Source organism: Vipera berus, assembly GCF_964194415.1.
Source record: "Vipera berus genome assembly, chromosome: 2".
NCBI classification, from domain to species: Eukaryota; Metazoa; Chordata; class Lepidosauria; order Squamata; family Viperidae; genus Vipera; species Vipera berus.
In genome coordinates this window covers 227,896,501-227,910,495 of record NC_138203.1, presented here as the reverse complement: position 1 = coordinate 227,910,495, position 13,995 = coordinate 227,896,501, and the positions used below count along the sequence as shown (strand labels likewise).

The 13,995-nt window shown below is 41.8% G+C and overlaps 1 protein-coding gene across 8 annotated transcripts in view; it reads left to right on the top strand.

Moving 5' to 3' along the window:
* Positions 1 to 12,067, top strand: part of IQSEC1 (IQ motif and Sec7 domain ArfGEF 1) — a 332,174-nt gene extending 320,107 nt beyond the window's left edge. For 7 of the 8 annotated variants that reach the window (XM_081317422.1, XM_081317423.1, XM_081317421.1 and 4 more), the window contains 2 exons: positions 6,562 to 6,611; positions 7,899 to 12,067. In XM_081317422.1, coding sequence (XP_081173548.1) covers positions 6,562 to 6,611; positions 7,899 to 8,474 — 626 coding nt within the window. In that variant the 3' untranslated portion in view covers positions 8,475 to 12,067. The remainder of the gene's footprint in view (positions 1 to 6,561; positions 6,612 to 7,898) is intronic. The other variant, XM_081317425.1, reaches the window with a different exon arrangement.
* Positions 12,068 to 13,995: the final 1,928 nt, after the last annotated feature.

The following is a 13,995-nucleotide window of genomic DNA, read 5'->3' as shown; positions in this document are numbered from 1 at the left end:
GCAAATCCTTTGAAAGAGATACTTTGTACCATGTGACTGTGCCTACAAAGGATTATTCCTAGATCCAGAAAGGCAGCTGTGTCTTTCTCTGGGCTTACATTCCTGCTTCTTTCCTTTACCTATTACTTCGGTTCCCGGAAAAAGAAATATCTGCTTTAATTCTCTGAAGAAGACATTTTCATTGTACGAACTATCATGTGATATATAAAGCACTTCTTTGAAAGGCTTTGCACATTTGTAAGTAAAAATGTAACGATGAATACCATACTGTACTTGTTCTTAAAAAATCAGAAACGTATTATACAGAATAATATGGAATAGCTTATTATTGTGAAAAGTAACATTTGAGTGACAGATTTTTATTTTAAACCAATATTTTTAACTGACTAATGATAAATTACATTCACCCTATTTATATAATATTCTATTTTACCTTAAAATAATAAAGGGTATCGCATAGCATCTCAGAACTTAGGATCTTACTCTTTTTTCCTATTGAGATTCACTCAGTAGAACTTAGGATCTTACACTTTTTTCTATTCTATTTTTTCTATTTTTCTGTTAAAACTTCTTCAGTATCATTGAATTTCACTATGCATCAATTTCATTCTTGTGGAATTCACTGTGACATTTGTAAAGTAAGAAGTGGAATGCTTCCTTCTTGTCCCTTTAAGTTTGACTTTCGGTGTTTTGTTAACTACTACATACAGAAGCAGATATTATACATCCACCTTACATTATTGTTTGGCTACCTAAACAATAACCATTGCAATGATTAGAATTGTCAGAAAGTCATTAATTAATCGCCCTTACCCCCTTTTATTCTAAATCTTCATTCACATTTAATAAGGCAGAACCTCTTAAGACAGAAAGTATATTTTTTCTCGAGGACAAAACAAGTAATGTTGTTTTCTACTGAACAGCCCCCGTTGGGCTGTTGTTTATTTCCATTCTGTTTCCACAGTTGGCACCTTCCCAAATCTAATAGTTAACTTGATTCTTCCCATTTTAAATCTATCTGCTTTCAATTTAAATTTAGAGGCACTCTGAATCATTGAGAGTTGGATGGCATGCAAGCTGAATAACTTATCATTATTATGGCGTAATGTTACACTTCATATAAAGTAAGATTACCATAGAGGTGTCCTGGTGGAATCTCTGTTTTTCCAGGGGAGAGTGGGTTCCCTTATGCTAGGAATCGGCACTCAACAAACTTTCAGTGTGAAATATCTGATCCGAGCATCCGTGTTTAAAAAAACCTTGTAAATCCATATGTATATAAGAACTGCACAGTAAACAAACAAATCTGGACATATCACTGGATTAATTATTTTTGTGTGTAAAATTAAATTTAGTTTTCTTTGTTGTGATTATATGAAATCTATTACTATCTTTCAGATAATTATCATGTAGTAGTAGCAAATCTGTAAGTCAAAATGCAGTCACCATACTTGAAGACCTTGAGTATGACTAAAAACGTTTACCGTATATACTTGAGTATAAGCCGACTCGAATATAAGCCGAGACCCCTAATTTTACCCCCCAAAAGTGGGAAAAGTTGGTGACTCGAGTATAAGCCGAGGCTGGGAAATGCAGCAGCTCACCTTATGCTCCTCTCCAGAGATCTTCCCTCAGCAGCGGCCGGCAAAGTAGCTCGCACGCGAAACAAGCCCGGCAGAGGAGCCGGAGCGGCGAGCAGAGGCGCCCGGCCCAGATCCTGCAAGGCCCGGCCGAGACACGCCCCCAGCAGCGGAGCTGCTCCGGCTCCTCTGCCGAGCTTGTTTTGCATGTGAGCTACTTTGCCTGACGCTGAGAAGACCCGCTTGGGCACTCGGGTTGGTGTCAGTCTCCGCAGGCCCTTCTCGTTTCCAGGAACGTCAAGCGCGCTTGGCTCCCCACCCCCACGGCAGGGCAGGGCAGGGCAGAGACTTGCTCGCCCTTCTGACGGCCCTGAAGAGAAACGAAGGGCTTGCAAACTCCCCGCGAGAAGCTGGGCGAAGCGCGCGGCTGGGCGAGTGTGTGCCTGCGCGCGTATTTACGAAAGAAACGCTCCGAGAGTTCTTTCTCCGCCCCCTTGGGGGGAACTCTAGCGACTGCTGTAGCCGTGCTTCTCTTCTCGGCTCCGAAAATAGGGATTTCTACTCTCTCTCTCTCTCTCTCCCCTCCCCACCCCGCATTCTCCTGCCTCTTCGATTGCGACAATAAAAGGGCGAAGGGTGCGCTGGTTTCTTCCTCCTTCCTCCCCCCCTCCCCTCCCCTCCCCGATTGTCAGGTGAGGCAGCTGGAGGTCTGGCCGGGAGATTGTAGCCGTTTTGAAACGCCGCGTCTTGAAACGCCCGATCAGCTGATTTTCGGGTGGAAGAGCCGCGGCTTGAATCTGTTTGCATCTGCCTGAATTAGACCGAAACGGCCTGAATTTGACCAGAGTTGCTTTGTAATGGCTGGAGGAACTGCAGAGGAGGTCTTGCCGGGAGATTGTGGCCGTTTTGAAACGCCGCGGCTTGAAACGCCCGATCAGCTGATTTTCGGGGCGGAAAGAGCCACGGCTTGAATCTGCTTGTATTTGTTTGAACTTAACCAGAAACGGCTCGTAATGGCTGGAGGAACTGCGGAGGGAGTGAATGCTCCAGCCTGGAATATTTGGAAAGGCTGGGGGAACCGGATGAACTGCAGCTTAAGCGACTGTTGCCGGAGGAGCCATGGCTTGAAACGCCCCAGTTTTGGGGCAGCGTTTGCTTCTTCCGGGTAGAAAAAACGCTGTCGACCCCGGCATCTTTTGCGGGGAGGGGTGAGGTGGGGTGGGGTGGAGGAAGCAGTTTGCGAAGCAGCCGAAATGGGGGTGTCAAGCCCTACGGGGACCAGGGGAGCACTTCCAACAATGCCCGCGCAGCACCGAAGGCCCATTGGCGCCCGCACCCCCCAACTGTTCGGCGGGCGAACGCCAGACCCGCTGCCGCACTTACAGCTGATCGGCGGCCGGAGGAGATTGCGAGCGGCTGCGGAGGTTCCGCGCCGGCACAAACAGCTAATCGGCGGCTGAAGGAGACTGCGAGCGGCTGCAGAGGTTCCGCGGCCACATCAACAGCTGATCGGCGGCCGGAGGAGATTGTGGACGGGCGCAGAGGGTCCGCGTCAGCACAGACAGCTGATCGGCGGCTGAAGGAGACTGCGAGCGGCTGCGGAGGTTCCGCGCCGGCACAAACAGCTAAGGGGCAGCCGGGGACGTCTACCGGTGGTCACGCAGCGCGATCAACTGAGCGGCAGCTAGAAACAGCCGCCGACGGTCGCACGGGCCTCACGGGACTTTTCGGGTCCGATGGCGGCTTGGAGAGTGTGGGTGGCTGCTTCGCAGACCTGGCGGTTGTAGCGGCATGCAAGGTCTGCGAAGCAGCCACCCACACTCTCCAAGCCGCCATCGGACCCGAAAAGTCCCGTGAGGCCCGTGCGACCGTCGGCGGCTGTTTCTAGCTGCCGCTCAGTTGATCGCGCTGCGTGACCACTGGTAGACGTCCCCGGCTGCCCCTTAGCTGTTTGTGCCGGCGCGGAACCTCCGCAGCCGCTCGCAGTCTCCTTCAGCCGCCGATCAGCTGTCTGTGCTGACGCGGACCCTCTGCGCCCGTCCACAATCTCCTCCGGCCGCCGATCAGCTGTAAGTGCGGCAGCGGGTCTGGCGTTCGCCCGCCGAACAGTTGGGGGATGCGGGTGCCAATGGGCCTTCGGTGCTGCGCGGGCATTGTTGGAAGTGCTCCCCTGGTCCCCGTAGGGCTTGACACCCCCATTTCGGCTGCTTCGCAAACTGCTTCCTCCACCCCACCCCACCCCACCTCACCCCTCCCCGCAAAAGATGCCGGGGTCGACAGCGTTTTTTCTACCCGGAACAAGCAAACACGCAGGCAACCCTGCACTATTCAGCTCAGTGAAGTCACGCTTGAAACGGCTTGAAATGCCCGATCAGCTGATTTTCGGGGCGGAAAGCATGCGGTGTTGTGTTTTTTTTTCCTCCCCCCGAAAGTGAACGGCAGCTTTCCGTACTAGTGTATTTGTACTGCCGCGAGTGACAACTGACAAAGCTTGCCGGTGTGATCTTGATTTTGGAACTGATGAAGTCTGTTAACTAATTGATTGGCACTCCGGTCGCTCATCGCCGTGAAACTAGACCTTGTTTTTGGGGGTTTTTTTTTGTACTTTGGGCTGATCAAATGGAATAAATGGAATAAATAAAAACACTGGCATGTCAAGACACCAGCACAAAGACCAAGGTACAAGCAGCTCTCCTTCAGTCATTATTGAAACATTTGATCAGCCCAACTTCTTCTTCTTATTATTATTATTATTAAATCTGTTTTTTAACCAAGCGTGACTTCACTGAGCTGAATAGTGCAGGGTTGCCTGCGTGTTTGCTTGTTCCGGGTAGAAAAAACGCTGTCGACCCCGGCATCTTTTGCGGGGAGGGGTGAGGTGGGGTGGGGTGGGGTGGGGTGGAGGAAGCAGTTTGCGAAGCAGCCGAAATGGGGGTATATAGAGGATGGGAGGTTCCCACCGAGAGAGCCAGCAGAGTTGTTGTCGAAGCGCGTCACACGCCTTTCCAACCACCAGAGAAGGGAGGAATAAGAAAGAAACACACACACACACACACACACCAGGAAATCGAGGAAGCTTGCGTAAGATCTGAAGGAGACACGATCGTGGGAAAGGCCGTGCCGTGGAAAAAAAAGAAAGGGTGGACTTGGGCTCGGCTGGTTTCGCAACGGGAAATGGGAAATCCCCGCAAAAGATGCCGGGGTCGACAGCGTTTTTTCTACCCGGAACAAGCAAACGCTGCCCCAAAACTGGGGCGTTTCAAGCCATGGCTCCTCCGGCAACAGTCGCTTAAGCTGCAGTTCATCCGGTTCCCCCAGCCTTTCCAAATATTCCAGGCTGGAGCATTCACTCCCTCCGCAGTTCCTCCAGCCATTACGAGCCGTTTCTGGTTAAGTTCAAACAAATACAAGCAGATTCAAGCCGTGGCTCTTTCCGCCCCGAAAATCAGCTGATCGGGCGTTTCAAGCCGCGGCGTTTCAAAACGGCCACAATCTCCCGGCCAGACCTCCAGCTGCCTCACCTGACAATCGGGGAGGGGAGGGGAGGGGGGGAGGAAGGAGGAAGAAACCAGCGCACCCTTCGCCCTTTTATTGTCGCAATCGAAGAGGCAGGAGAATGCGGGGTGGGGAGGGGAGAGAGAGAGAGAGAGTAGAAATCCCTATTTTCGGAGCCGAGAAGAGAAGCACGGCTACAGCAGTCGCTAGAGTTCCCCCCAAGGGGGCGGAGAAAGAACTCTCGGAGCGTTTCTTTCGTAAATACGCGCGCAGGCACACACTCGCCCAGCCGCGCGCTTCGCCCAGCTTCTCGCGGGGAGTTTGCAAGCCCTTCGTTTCTCTTCAGGGCCGTCAGAAGGGCGAGCAAGTCTCTGCCCTGCCCTGCCCTGCCGTGGGGGTGGGGAGCCAAGCGCGCTTGACGTTCCTGGAAACGAGAAGGGCCTGCGGAGACTGACACCAACCCGAGTGCCCAAGCGGGTCTTCTCAGCGTCAGGCAAAGTAGCTCACATGCAAAACAAGCTCGGCAGAGGAGCCGGAGCAGCTCCGCTGCTGGGGGCGTGTCTCGGCCGGGCCTTGCAGGATCTGGGCCGGGCGCCTCTGCTCGCCGCTCCGGCTCCTCTGCCGGGCTTGTTTTGCATGTGATTCCGGGCCAGGTGCTGCTGAGGGCGAGCAGAGGCGCCCGGGCGACCCCAGCAGCGTCAGGCAAAGTAGCTCGGCCGCGCGCAAGTCCTCGGTAAGTTCTTTTTTTTTTGTTGACTGGAGTATAAGCCGAAGTGGATTTTTTCAGCCCAAAAAGTGGGCTGAAAAATTCGGCTTATACTCAAGTATATACGGTAAATAGATTTTGAGAAATGCATAGCCATTATTTTTTAAAAAAAATACAAATCCTATCCAGTATGGCCATTTTATATGAACATTTACAAGATAACACACACATACACAGATTATTGTTCATATGTATAATTATAAATACATATATTAAAATGCCCAAATATGGATATCCACAAAAATACATATAAGACAAATTTATAATGAAACTAGTGGCTTTAACTTCTAATTCTTCCATCATAAATCAGGAGCTATGTTCCAACTTGGTCATATTTAAAGCAGGTATCATTGAAATCCATGGAGTATAAAATTATTAATGATTAAATTAAGTACCATAGCTTCCAATAGGCTTATATTACGTCTGGATTCAGCCTCATTAAAAGAAATAGAAATTTTCTCAGCGACTGCTAGGCAATGTAAATTACATTCTTACCTGAGCACAAGGCCCATGGAAAAATAGAGAAATTGCTTTTGAGTGAGCGTGCATAGAATTTAATTTTAACTTTGTACTTCTATAACAATTCCTGGGCTATCACAACATGCAGAATTAATCTTCAGGCTGCCAGAAAAAAGTCCTGCAATGCGTTAGGGAAAGTGGCTATTGATTCCCCAGGTCTTGTCTTGGTCTCTAATCTATGGTATTGCATGTCCTGGGCAGGCAAGCGTGGGCGACGCAGCAGTGCAGGATCGCTAGACAGCAATATGGAAGTAAGTAGGAAGTTACTGATGTCTAGCTGGATGTGATGTGCATTTCAAACCTTTATTTTATATACATATTTTGCTCTTTTTTTCTTCTAACATACAGCCTGCCTGCCTCAAATAAAATGCATGCCAAGGCTTTATAGTTTTAGCCATTAAAAAACCAACACTATTTCTGGTCTGTTTAGATCATGCATCATTTTTTTATTTCAGCTGCTGTTATCCCCTTCTGTTCCTGCAAGCATGACTAAATGAATATGATGTGCCCTTTTGCCACTGTCACTCTGGTCCCTTTGTAAAGGCCCGATGATTCTTTGTTACACAGTGCACTTATTGTGCTATTTGTTATTTTAACGCAAAGTATTGAATTCATGCTTAGTCATTCACATTGCTTACTTTCTAATTAAATTGTGAAATGTATGCAGTCGTGACATCATGGAATTGCATAGATAGGGCATGGGAAAAGAAAAGAAAACAGGTGAATTCAATGTGGATTTCATGAGATTTCATTCATCTTCAAACCATTTATATATTGTTCATGTCTTTGAATTCAGCCTGCAGATTTGTGTGTGTGTGTGTGTGTGTGTCTGTGTGTCTGTGTGTCTGTGTGTCTGTGTGTGTGTGTGTGTTAAAACTGAATAGAGTGCAGTCCACATAATAGCACACAAAGCATTGGCAGTTAATTGTCTGTAAAGAAAACAAAAGCATCCAGAGACTAACAAGAAATTTGGATACCTAAAGGATAAATAGTTGGAAATACTAGACAGCACATCAACCTGCAAACAAATAGAAGCAATCTATTTGCAAGAACATACTTATTTCCTACATTACAAAGAGAATCAGGCTATTTTAATTATAATTCTACTGAAAAATTTACCATGAAATCTGACTATTAATAATGTGTAACTGCCTAATTTAACATAACTGTATATATTTTTGTCCTTGAAGAGAAAAATAAATAATATGACTATATTTTTAGTAGGGTAAAGAATGTAAAGCAAAATCAAACAGTTTGTGGTAACTGATTACTTTTTATGATTTAATAATTTCAGGGTTGTTTTTTTAAGAAAGCCACCAGTAATTGTTAATGGATCATACTTAGTATTACCCACTTACAACTTGAAAAAAAGAAATTGGCAGAAAAAGAAAAGAGACAATCAGATTTCTCCTGCAGTTCATACAGCTATTTCTCCATATGAGCTTTTAAAGAAAACATGATGGTCATTGTGAACTTTTTCTTTTACACATATTTTTAAGATTTTTTTTAATTTTTATTTTCTATTAATTTCTTTTTAGGGGTCCATCATTAGCAGTCCTCATATGCGCCGAAGAGCTACATCAACCCGAGAGTGTCCATCTCGCCCTCACCAGACTATGCCTAATTCTTCCTCACTACTAGGGTCCTTATTTGGTAGTAAGCGAGGAAAGCCTTCCCAAGGCCATTCAGCATCCGGCCCACCACTGCCACCTCAGCACCCTCCCATAATGTCACACCCGCAGCACTCTCCACATCCTCCTGCCTTGCACCACCCGGGTCCGGCTGAAGGGCAGACCCAGGCACAAGTGCACAGCCACCACTCTCAGTACTGCCATATGCAGAACCCACCTCCTTATCACCATCACCATCACTATCATCCGCCCCAGCACATCCAGCATCCGCACCAGTACCATCATGGGCCACACTCGCAGCATGTAGCTCATGCCCAGCATTCGTACCTGCCACATTCCCACACCCCGTATTCCCACGCTCCCCATCCTCCCTTGCCCCCTCCTCATTTGGCACATCCTTCCCATCACCATGCACAACCAATAGCCCCTTCTTCTTCAGCCAGCACGAAGCCCAAGCATAGCGGCATCAGCACAATAGTCTAGAAGCCAGCCAGCCACCCAGCCACAGCTGTAGCTCTAGGCCTAGATGTAAAGGCACTTACAGGAAACAGAAGCAGCCTATAATTCTGGTGTTTTTTTTTTAATTTATCTTAAAAGATCCGAACCAGAAGCAACTTAATTGACTCCTTTGCCTTAAGGATTCAATGGATCAATGCATATTAACCTCACAGTGCTGGTCTTACAGTTCGGTGGTGACCTTTTCCCTCCTTTTTCTCTAGTAGCCTTGAAAATATGCTGCTTGCTGAAAACGTTAAGCTACCTTTTTTCATCCGCATGACCATTTTTAACAAGTAATGAAAACATAACTTACTCAAAATAAAAGGAAAACTATGAAATAAAATTAATGTGGCATTCTTGCTCTTTAATTTACAATGGGCAAAAAATGTAGACCTCATATGGTTGATGAAAATACGTAAGTAAACTCTATGTAATATAAATATATAAATATAGACATATATATATATAAATATATAGATATAGATATATACAGAAAAAGAGAGAGAGAGAGACTGTATAGCTAACATTTATGCTTAGAACAAAGTTTTTTCAGTCCACAAGGTTAGCAATATATACTTTTCCATAATTTCCCTTACAGATAAAGGGCAGTAAAATAGATGAGTAGCAAATGGAAGTGTAGACCAAAAAACTAAGGAACAAATTCCAGGCATTTCAGTACTCATTGAGCAAGTTCTCTGGACTTGAGAGAATAAAATCTTTAAGCAATCTTTGCAAAATGTGCCAAATAACATAGCATATAACTGTGCAATGAAATATGCTTTGTACTTTATTAGTATAATATACTTATTCAGTATTATAACTGTTCTGCTATTTCAGGTAAACAAACTAGTTAAGATGCAGTAACTATACAGTAGCAACATGAGACAACCTTTACTTTAGGTTTTCTCTACATTTTGGTTCCTCCAGTTCTTAGACACTTTAAAGGCTGTGATAACTGTGAACTTACATAGTTTACATTTCTTTTGTATTTGTGTATATTTTAATAAATACACATGAAGATTTACATAGATGGTATTTACATACGCTGCATGAACATTCATCTCAGACCCTGAAATAACCAACATCCATTCCTTTCGGCCACATTGCCTCTTTACCATTTAATACTCGGTTTTTAATCAATAAAAACTTCAGACTTTTTTTTCCACATGAAAGCAATCAGAAACTTGAAAGTTTATTTTAGTATTGAGTATAGATTTTTATAACTGTAATTCCATGTAGCCATGTGCTGGCAGCAGGATTTTCTCACCATTTTTCTCATCACATTTGTTAGTTTTATCCAGCACTCAGCAGGCTGAGTCTCTGCTCGAACTGTCATAGTCCAGTTAGTCCAAGACATCTTGTAAAATCCAACTGTGCTGTTGTTGCTTATGTGTTGTACTGAGTCATTTGCAAGACCATATATTTCTTTGTAAGCCTAAATCCTTTTTTTAATAAAATAAAATCATACATGGAGCATACTTTGTAGTTTCAGCATTTTGAGCCACCTCAGTCACGACTTTACATCTAAAAGACAGAAACAAAAGGAACCGCAGAGCTGCACCAGCAGAATTCTGACTGTTGATTTAAAAGAAGAGGAGGAAAAATGTTCCAGTGAGAGATGGGTAAAGCCAAAAAAAACCAAAAACCTGATTATTGCTTCTGAAAGAAGTTATAACGTATGAAACATCTTTCCTATACTGGTGATTTCTGATCTCCAGTTTTCTTCCCTCATTTTCTAATATATGGATTATGTGGAGTACCAGCAAAAAATAAGCTCAGTAGTTTTGTTAACTTTCATTCAGCAGAAACAACCACTTACAATCTGTTTAAATTTGACAATTATTTCTTATGCAATATACGGCACCTTTTCCTGTCCTTGGTTTTCCCTCCATCTAATTTAAATTCATAGGAGATTTTAATAAAAAATAATGTTATTATCCAAGCTGTCCTAGATTGTGCAGATTACCTAAGAGGGAACCTCACACCCAAGAAGCTCTACACAATTAAATTTGGGTTTTCTTCTTATAAGGAATAATACAACTGTATGCATGTCATCTAATGTTAGTAGTATTGAGGCTACACTCTCCATAACATATATTTGCAAAGTATTTCAGTGTTACTGTTGATATTAGTTGAAGTAAAATGTTAACATTTAAATATGTCAGCTTTTCTTCAAACCTTTGTACCAATAGTAAGTTGAATTGTAACTTATAAGTTGTTCCAGAAAAGATATGATAGGGAATTTTTTTTTCTTTATGTTGCTCATTGTATAATTTGCATATATCAAGAGCAATGGACTGGATAGTCATTATTTTACATTTCAAGCATTAATATCTGTATTATCTATTTGCATATTTTAAAAATGCTGTCCATCTTTTATACTAATTGTTTTGATATTCCAGGAAAATCAATGAAAGATTTTAGGTTTCTAGATTCATATGCATTTAGTTAGATACAGGTTTTATCTTTTATAATTATACAGAAAAAGTAATCATCACAATTTTTGATGATTAACAAATATAAAAAATATTCAATAAATCCATTCAATCAATATGTTATTGCATAAAAATCCAGTGTTATTGCCATTTAGACAAACCATCCAAGGAAGGGAAATACCTCTAGGTTTAAAAGTAAAAAAAAAAACTTCTTGTTTTTGGGAAACAAAAGTAATCATTATTACAATTTATATGCTACTGAAGAAAATAGATTTAATTTTTAAAAGGTAGATATTGGAAAGTATTAATTATGTTTTCCTTATTGATTAAAAAGCAGTATAAAGCACTACTGAACCACGTCTCTTTCTCTCAGTGAAAACTGTTAAGAAAATCGGACCTTGTAAAAATATCTTTTCTGGGACAACCATTAATTATATATTTCTTTTAATTAAGAATGAAATGTAAATCAATGTAAAGAAAACCAAAGTTATCCTATTATAATGTAAATGTCTTGTATTGCTAAAAGTCTTAAAGCATAACTTGTAGGATGATTTTCCATCAAGCACTGCATGCAGCTGAAACCTGGTTTTTAAATGAGCTGAAAAGCAGTCAGCAGCTACTTAACAATGACACTTTACATGTTGACTTGCTGTTTCATATACAGCTGTGCATTTTCTGCAATTAAGCATGAATTTTGCTGTTTCCATTGTAAATTATCATCACACCTTGCCTGCAAAAAAGTGTGTACATACAAAGAAAAAATGATCAATCATAAGATACAATTTTGAAGGAGGGAAAAAGGGGAGTGGAAACAGGACCAAGTAGGAAGAATTAATTCTCTAAACTGTATATAGTGTGTAAATTAGTATTAATATAAGTCTGCAGTCACTTTACAGGTTACAATGCAGTACCTGTCTCTGCTAGGAACTAAATCCCAGCTTTGAATAGTATTGAACTGTTAGAATTAGATTGAATGCAGACTGTTAAAAGACTTCAAGAAACATCATGCTCACGAGAAGCTTCTGTAAAGGGAGATTCAAGAGATTTTGTAACTGTTGGAAAGGAAAGAGTGCTTCATTTTAATATGCATTTGTTTGTAAGTAGTATCAGACTTTATTGTTGTTAAACTATAACTGTGATTATGTGGGAAATCAAATAAATCACTTTGAACTCACCCAGTTTCTCATTCTTTGTAGAACATATATTTTTTCATATTAATTGAATAAAATTATTTATGCCACTTTAATTCTTGGATATCTCATTTTGCATTGTTTTAAGGAGAAATACTACATTCAAAAGACGGATTACTGCATTTATTTATTCATTTCAGATAATGGATCTGCAGTGTACATAGTATTATTGGTAATCATTATGCAATGCTCATTATGGATCATCTGCTTCACATCAGCTACAGTACTGTTCCCTTATAATCAGCATAAGGAATATTAGTAATGTTAATGATACAAGGGGAAAAAAACCTATAGGCTTGATTTTGACTAGTCAAGAGTTGACTAGTTGAACTGGTGAATAGAATTGAAAAAGATTTGCCAGATTTGAAAAATGATCAAATGATTCAAAGTGTAGAGTGTGTGAAGAAGATGAAGAAATAATAGATAAGACATTCAGTTCATGCAAGATCACACCAACTGACTATACATGACATAACATAGTTGCCAAAATGGAGCAATATTACTAGAACATGTACCAGTAATGAAAAATTGGTGGGAACATATAGTTGAAAAAGTAGTCAAAAATGAGTGAAAATGTGGGATTTTCATATCAGGCTGATAAAGTCTTGGCTCATAACACACCAAATTGCCCACCCTTTTTTCTTTTCAACTTTGAATGAATAGAAGAAAGTGTAGGCAATTGATATGTAATACAAGGTGACGGTAGAGTGGAAGGCAAGAATTGGAGAATATCAAAAAGTATTAAGGTCTGAAAATCAAAGTTGAAAGATTATGGCATAAACCGGCTGTGGTGATCCCAATGGTTATTGTATTTATAATTTCTGCATATAAATAGGATAAATACTTCAAGGATAAGATTTTCTATAAGGTAGAATACTTATAGCTCAGGGTTGAAATGAGCCTTTGGTTGCTCTCTGAGCTTGGTTGTTTTCTTGCAGATGTTTCATTACCCAAACTTGGTAACATCATCAGCGCTAGTGATGATAGCACTGATGTTACCTAGTTTGGGTAATGAAACATCTGCAAGAAAACAACCAAGTTCAGAAACCAACCACAAGTTATTAAAAAGCAAACACCACACTGGAGGACATACATTCATTTTGGAAACAATGCAAGTGGGGACAATCACTGACTAAAAAGTATTGAGCCTTAAGAAAATCGCAGGAAATCAACTAAGATGCAGGTTTTGCTTGGGCAGCATATTTATTATAACGGTATTATTTAATTCAGTTTCTGAGTAACTACAGACTGTTTCACATTTTATCAACTCCATAAATAAATTGTGTTGCGTTCATATTAGAGGCTTTTCACAAAAAATCTGAACTTCAATTTCTATTCACTATTGCAAAGATAGGCTGATGAATTGGTGTTCCATTGCACCTCACCGGAGAGATGTGGGAAACAAAAAACTAAGTTAGAAAACAGTCTCTAGAAAAGGCATAATAAGGTCTGCAAGGGAGAACAGCCCATGAATCTGAATATTACTTCCCCTCTGCTTATGTTTTACTTTCATTTTGAAAGGTGCTTCGAAACAATTGCAGAATTTACTGTCAAAAGGGGTTATTGCTATAGTAATAACTGCTAAAAATGAATATTCCAGCCTTACAGATGCTGGGTCGATCCAGCATGGCAGAACAAGATAACAGAGCACTACAACACTTTCAACAATTTATTCAGCATAATAATAATCTTTTACTAGTTTTCTAAATAGCTCTTTGTTTTCTGTGTTTTCCAATGTGCTTAAGTTGAAAGTTATAGATGTAGCCCTCAACTTACGACAACTGAGCCATAAATTTCTGTTGCTAAGCAAGACAGTTGTTAAGTGGGTTTTGCCCCATTTTATGACTTTACTTGCCATCGTTATAAAGTAAATCACTGCTG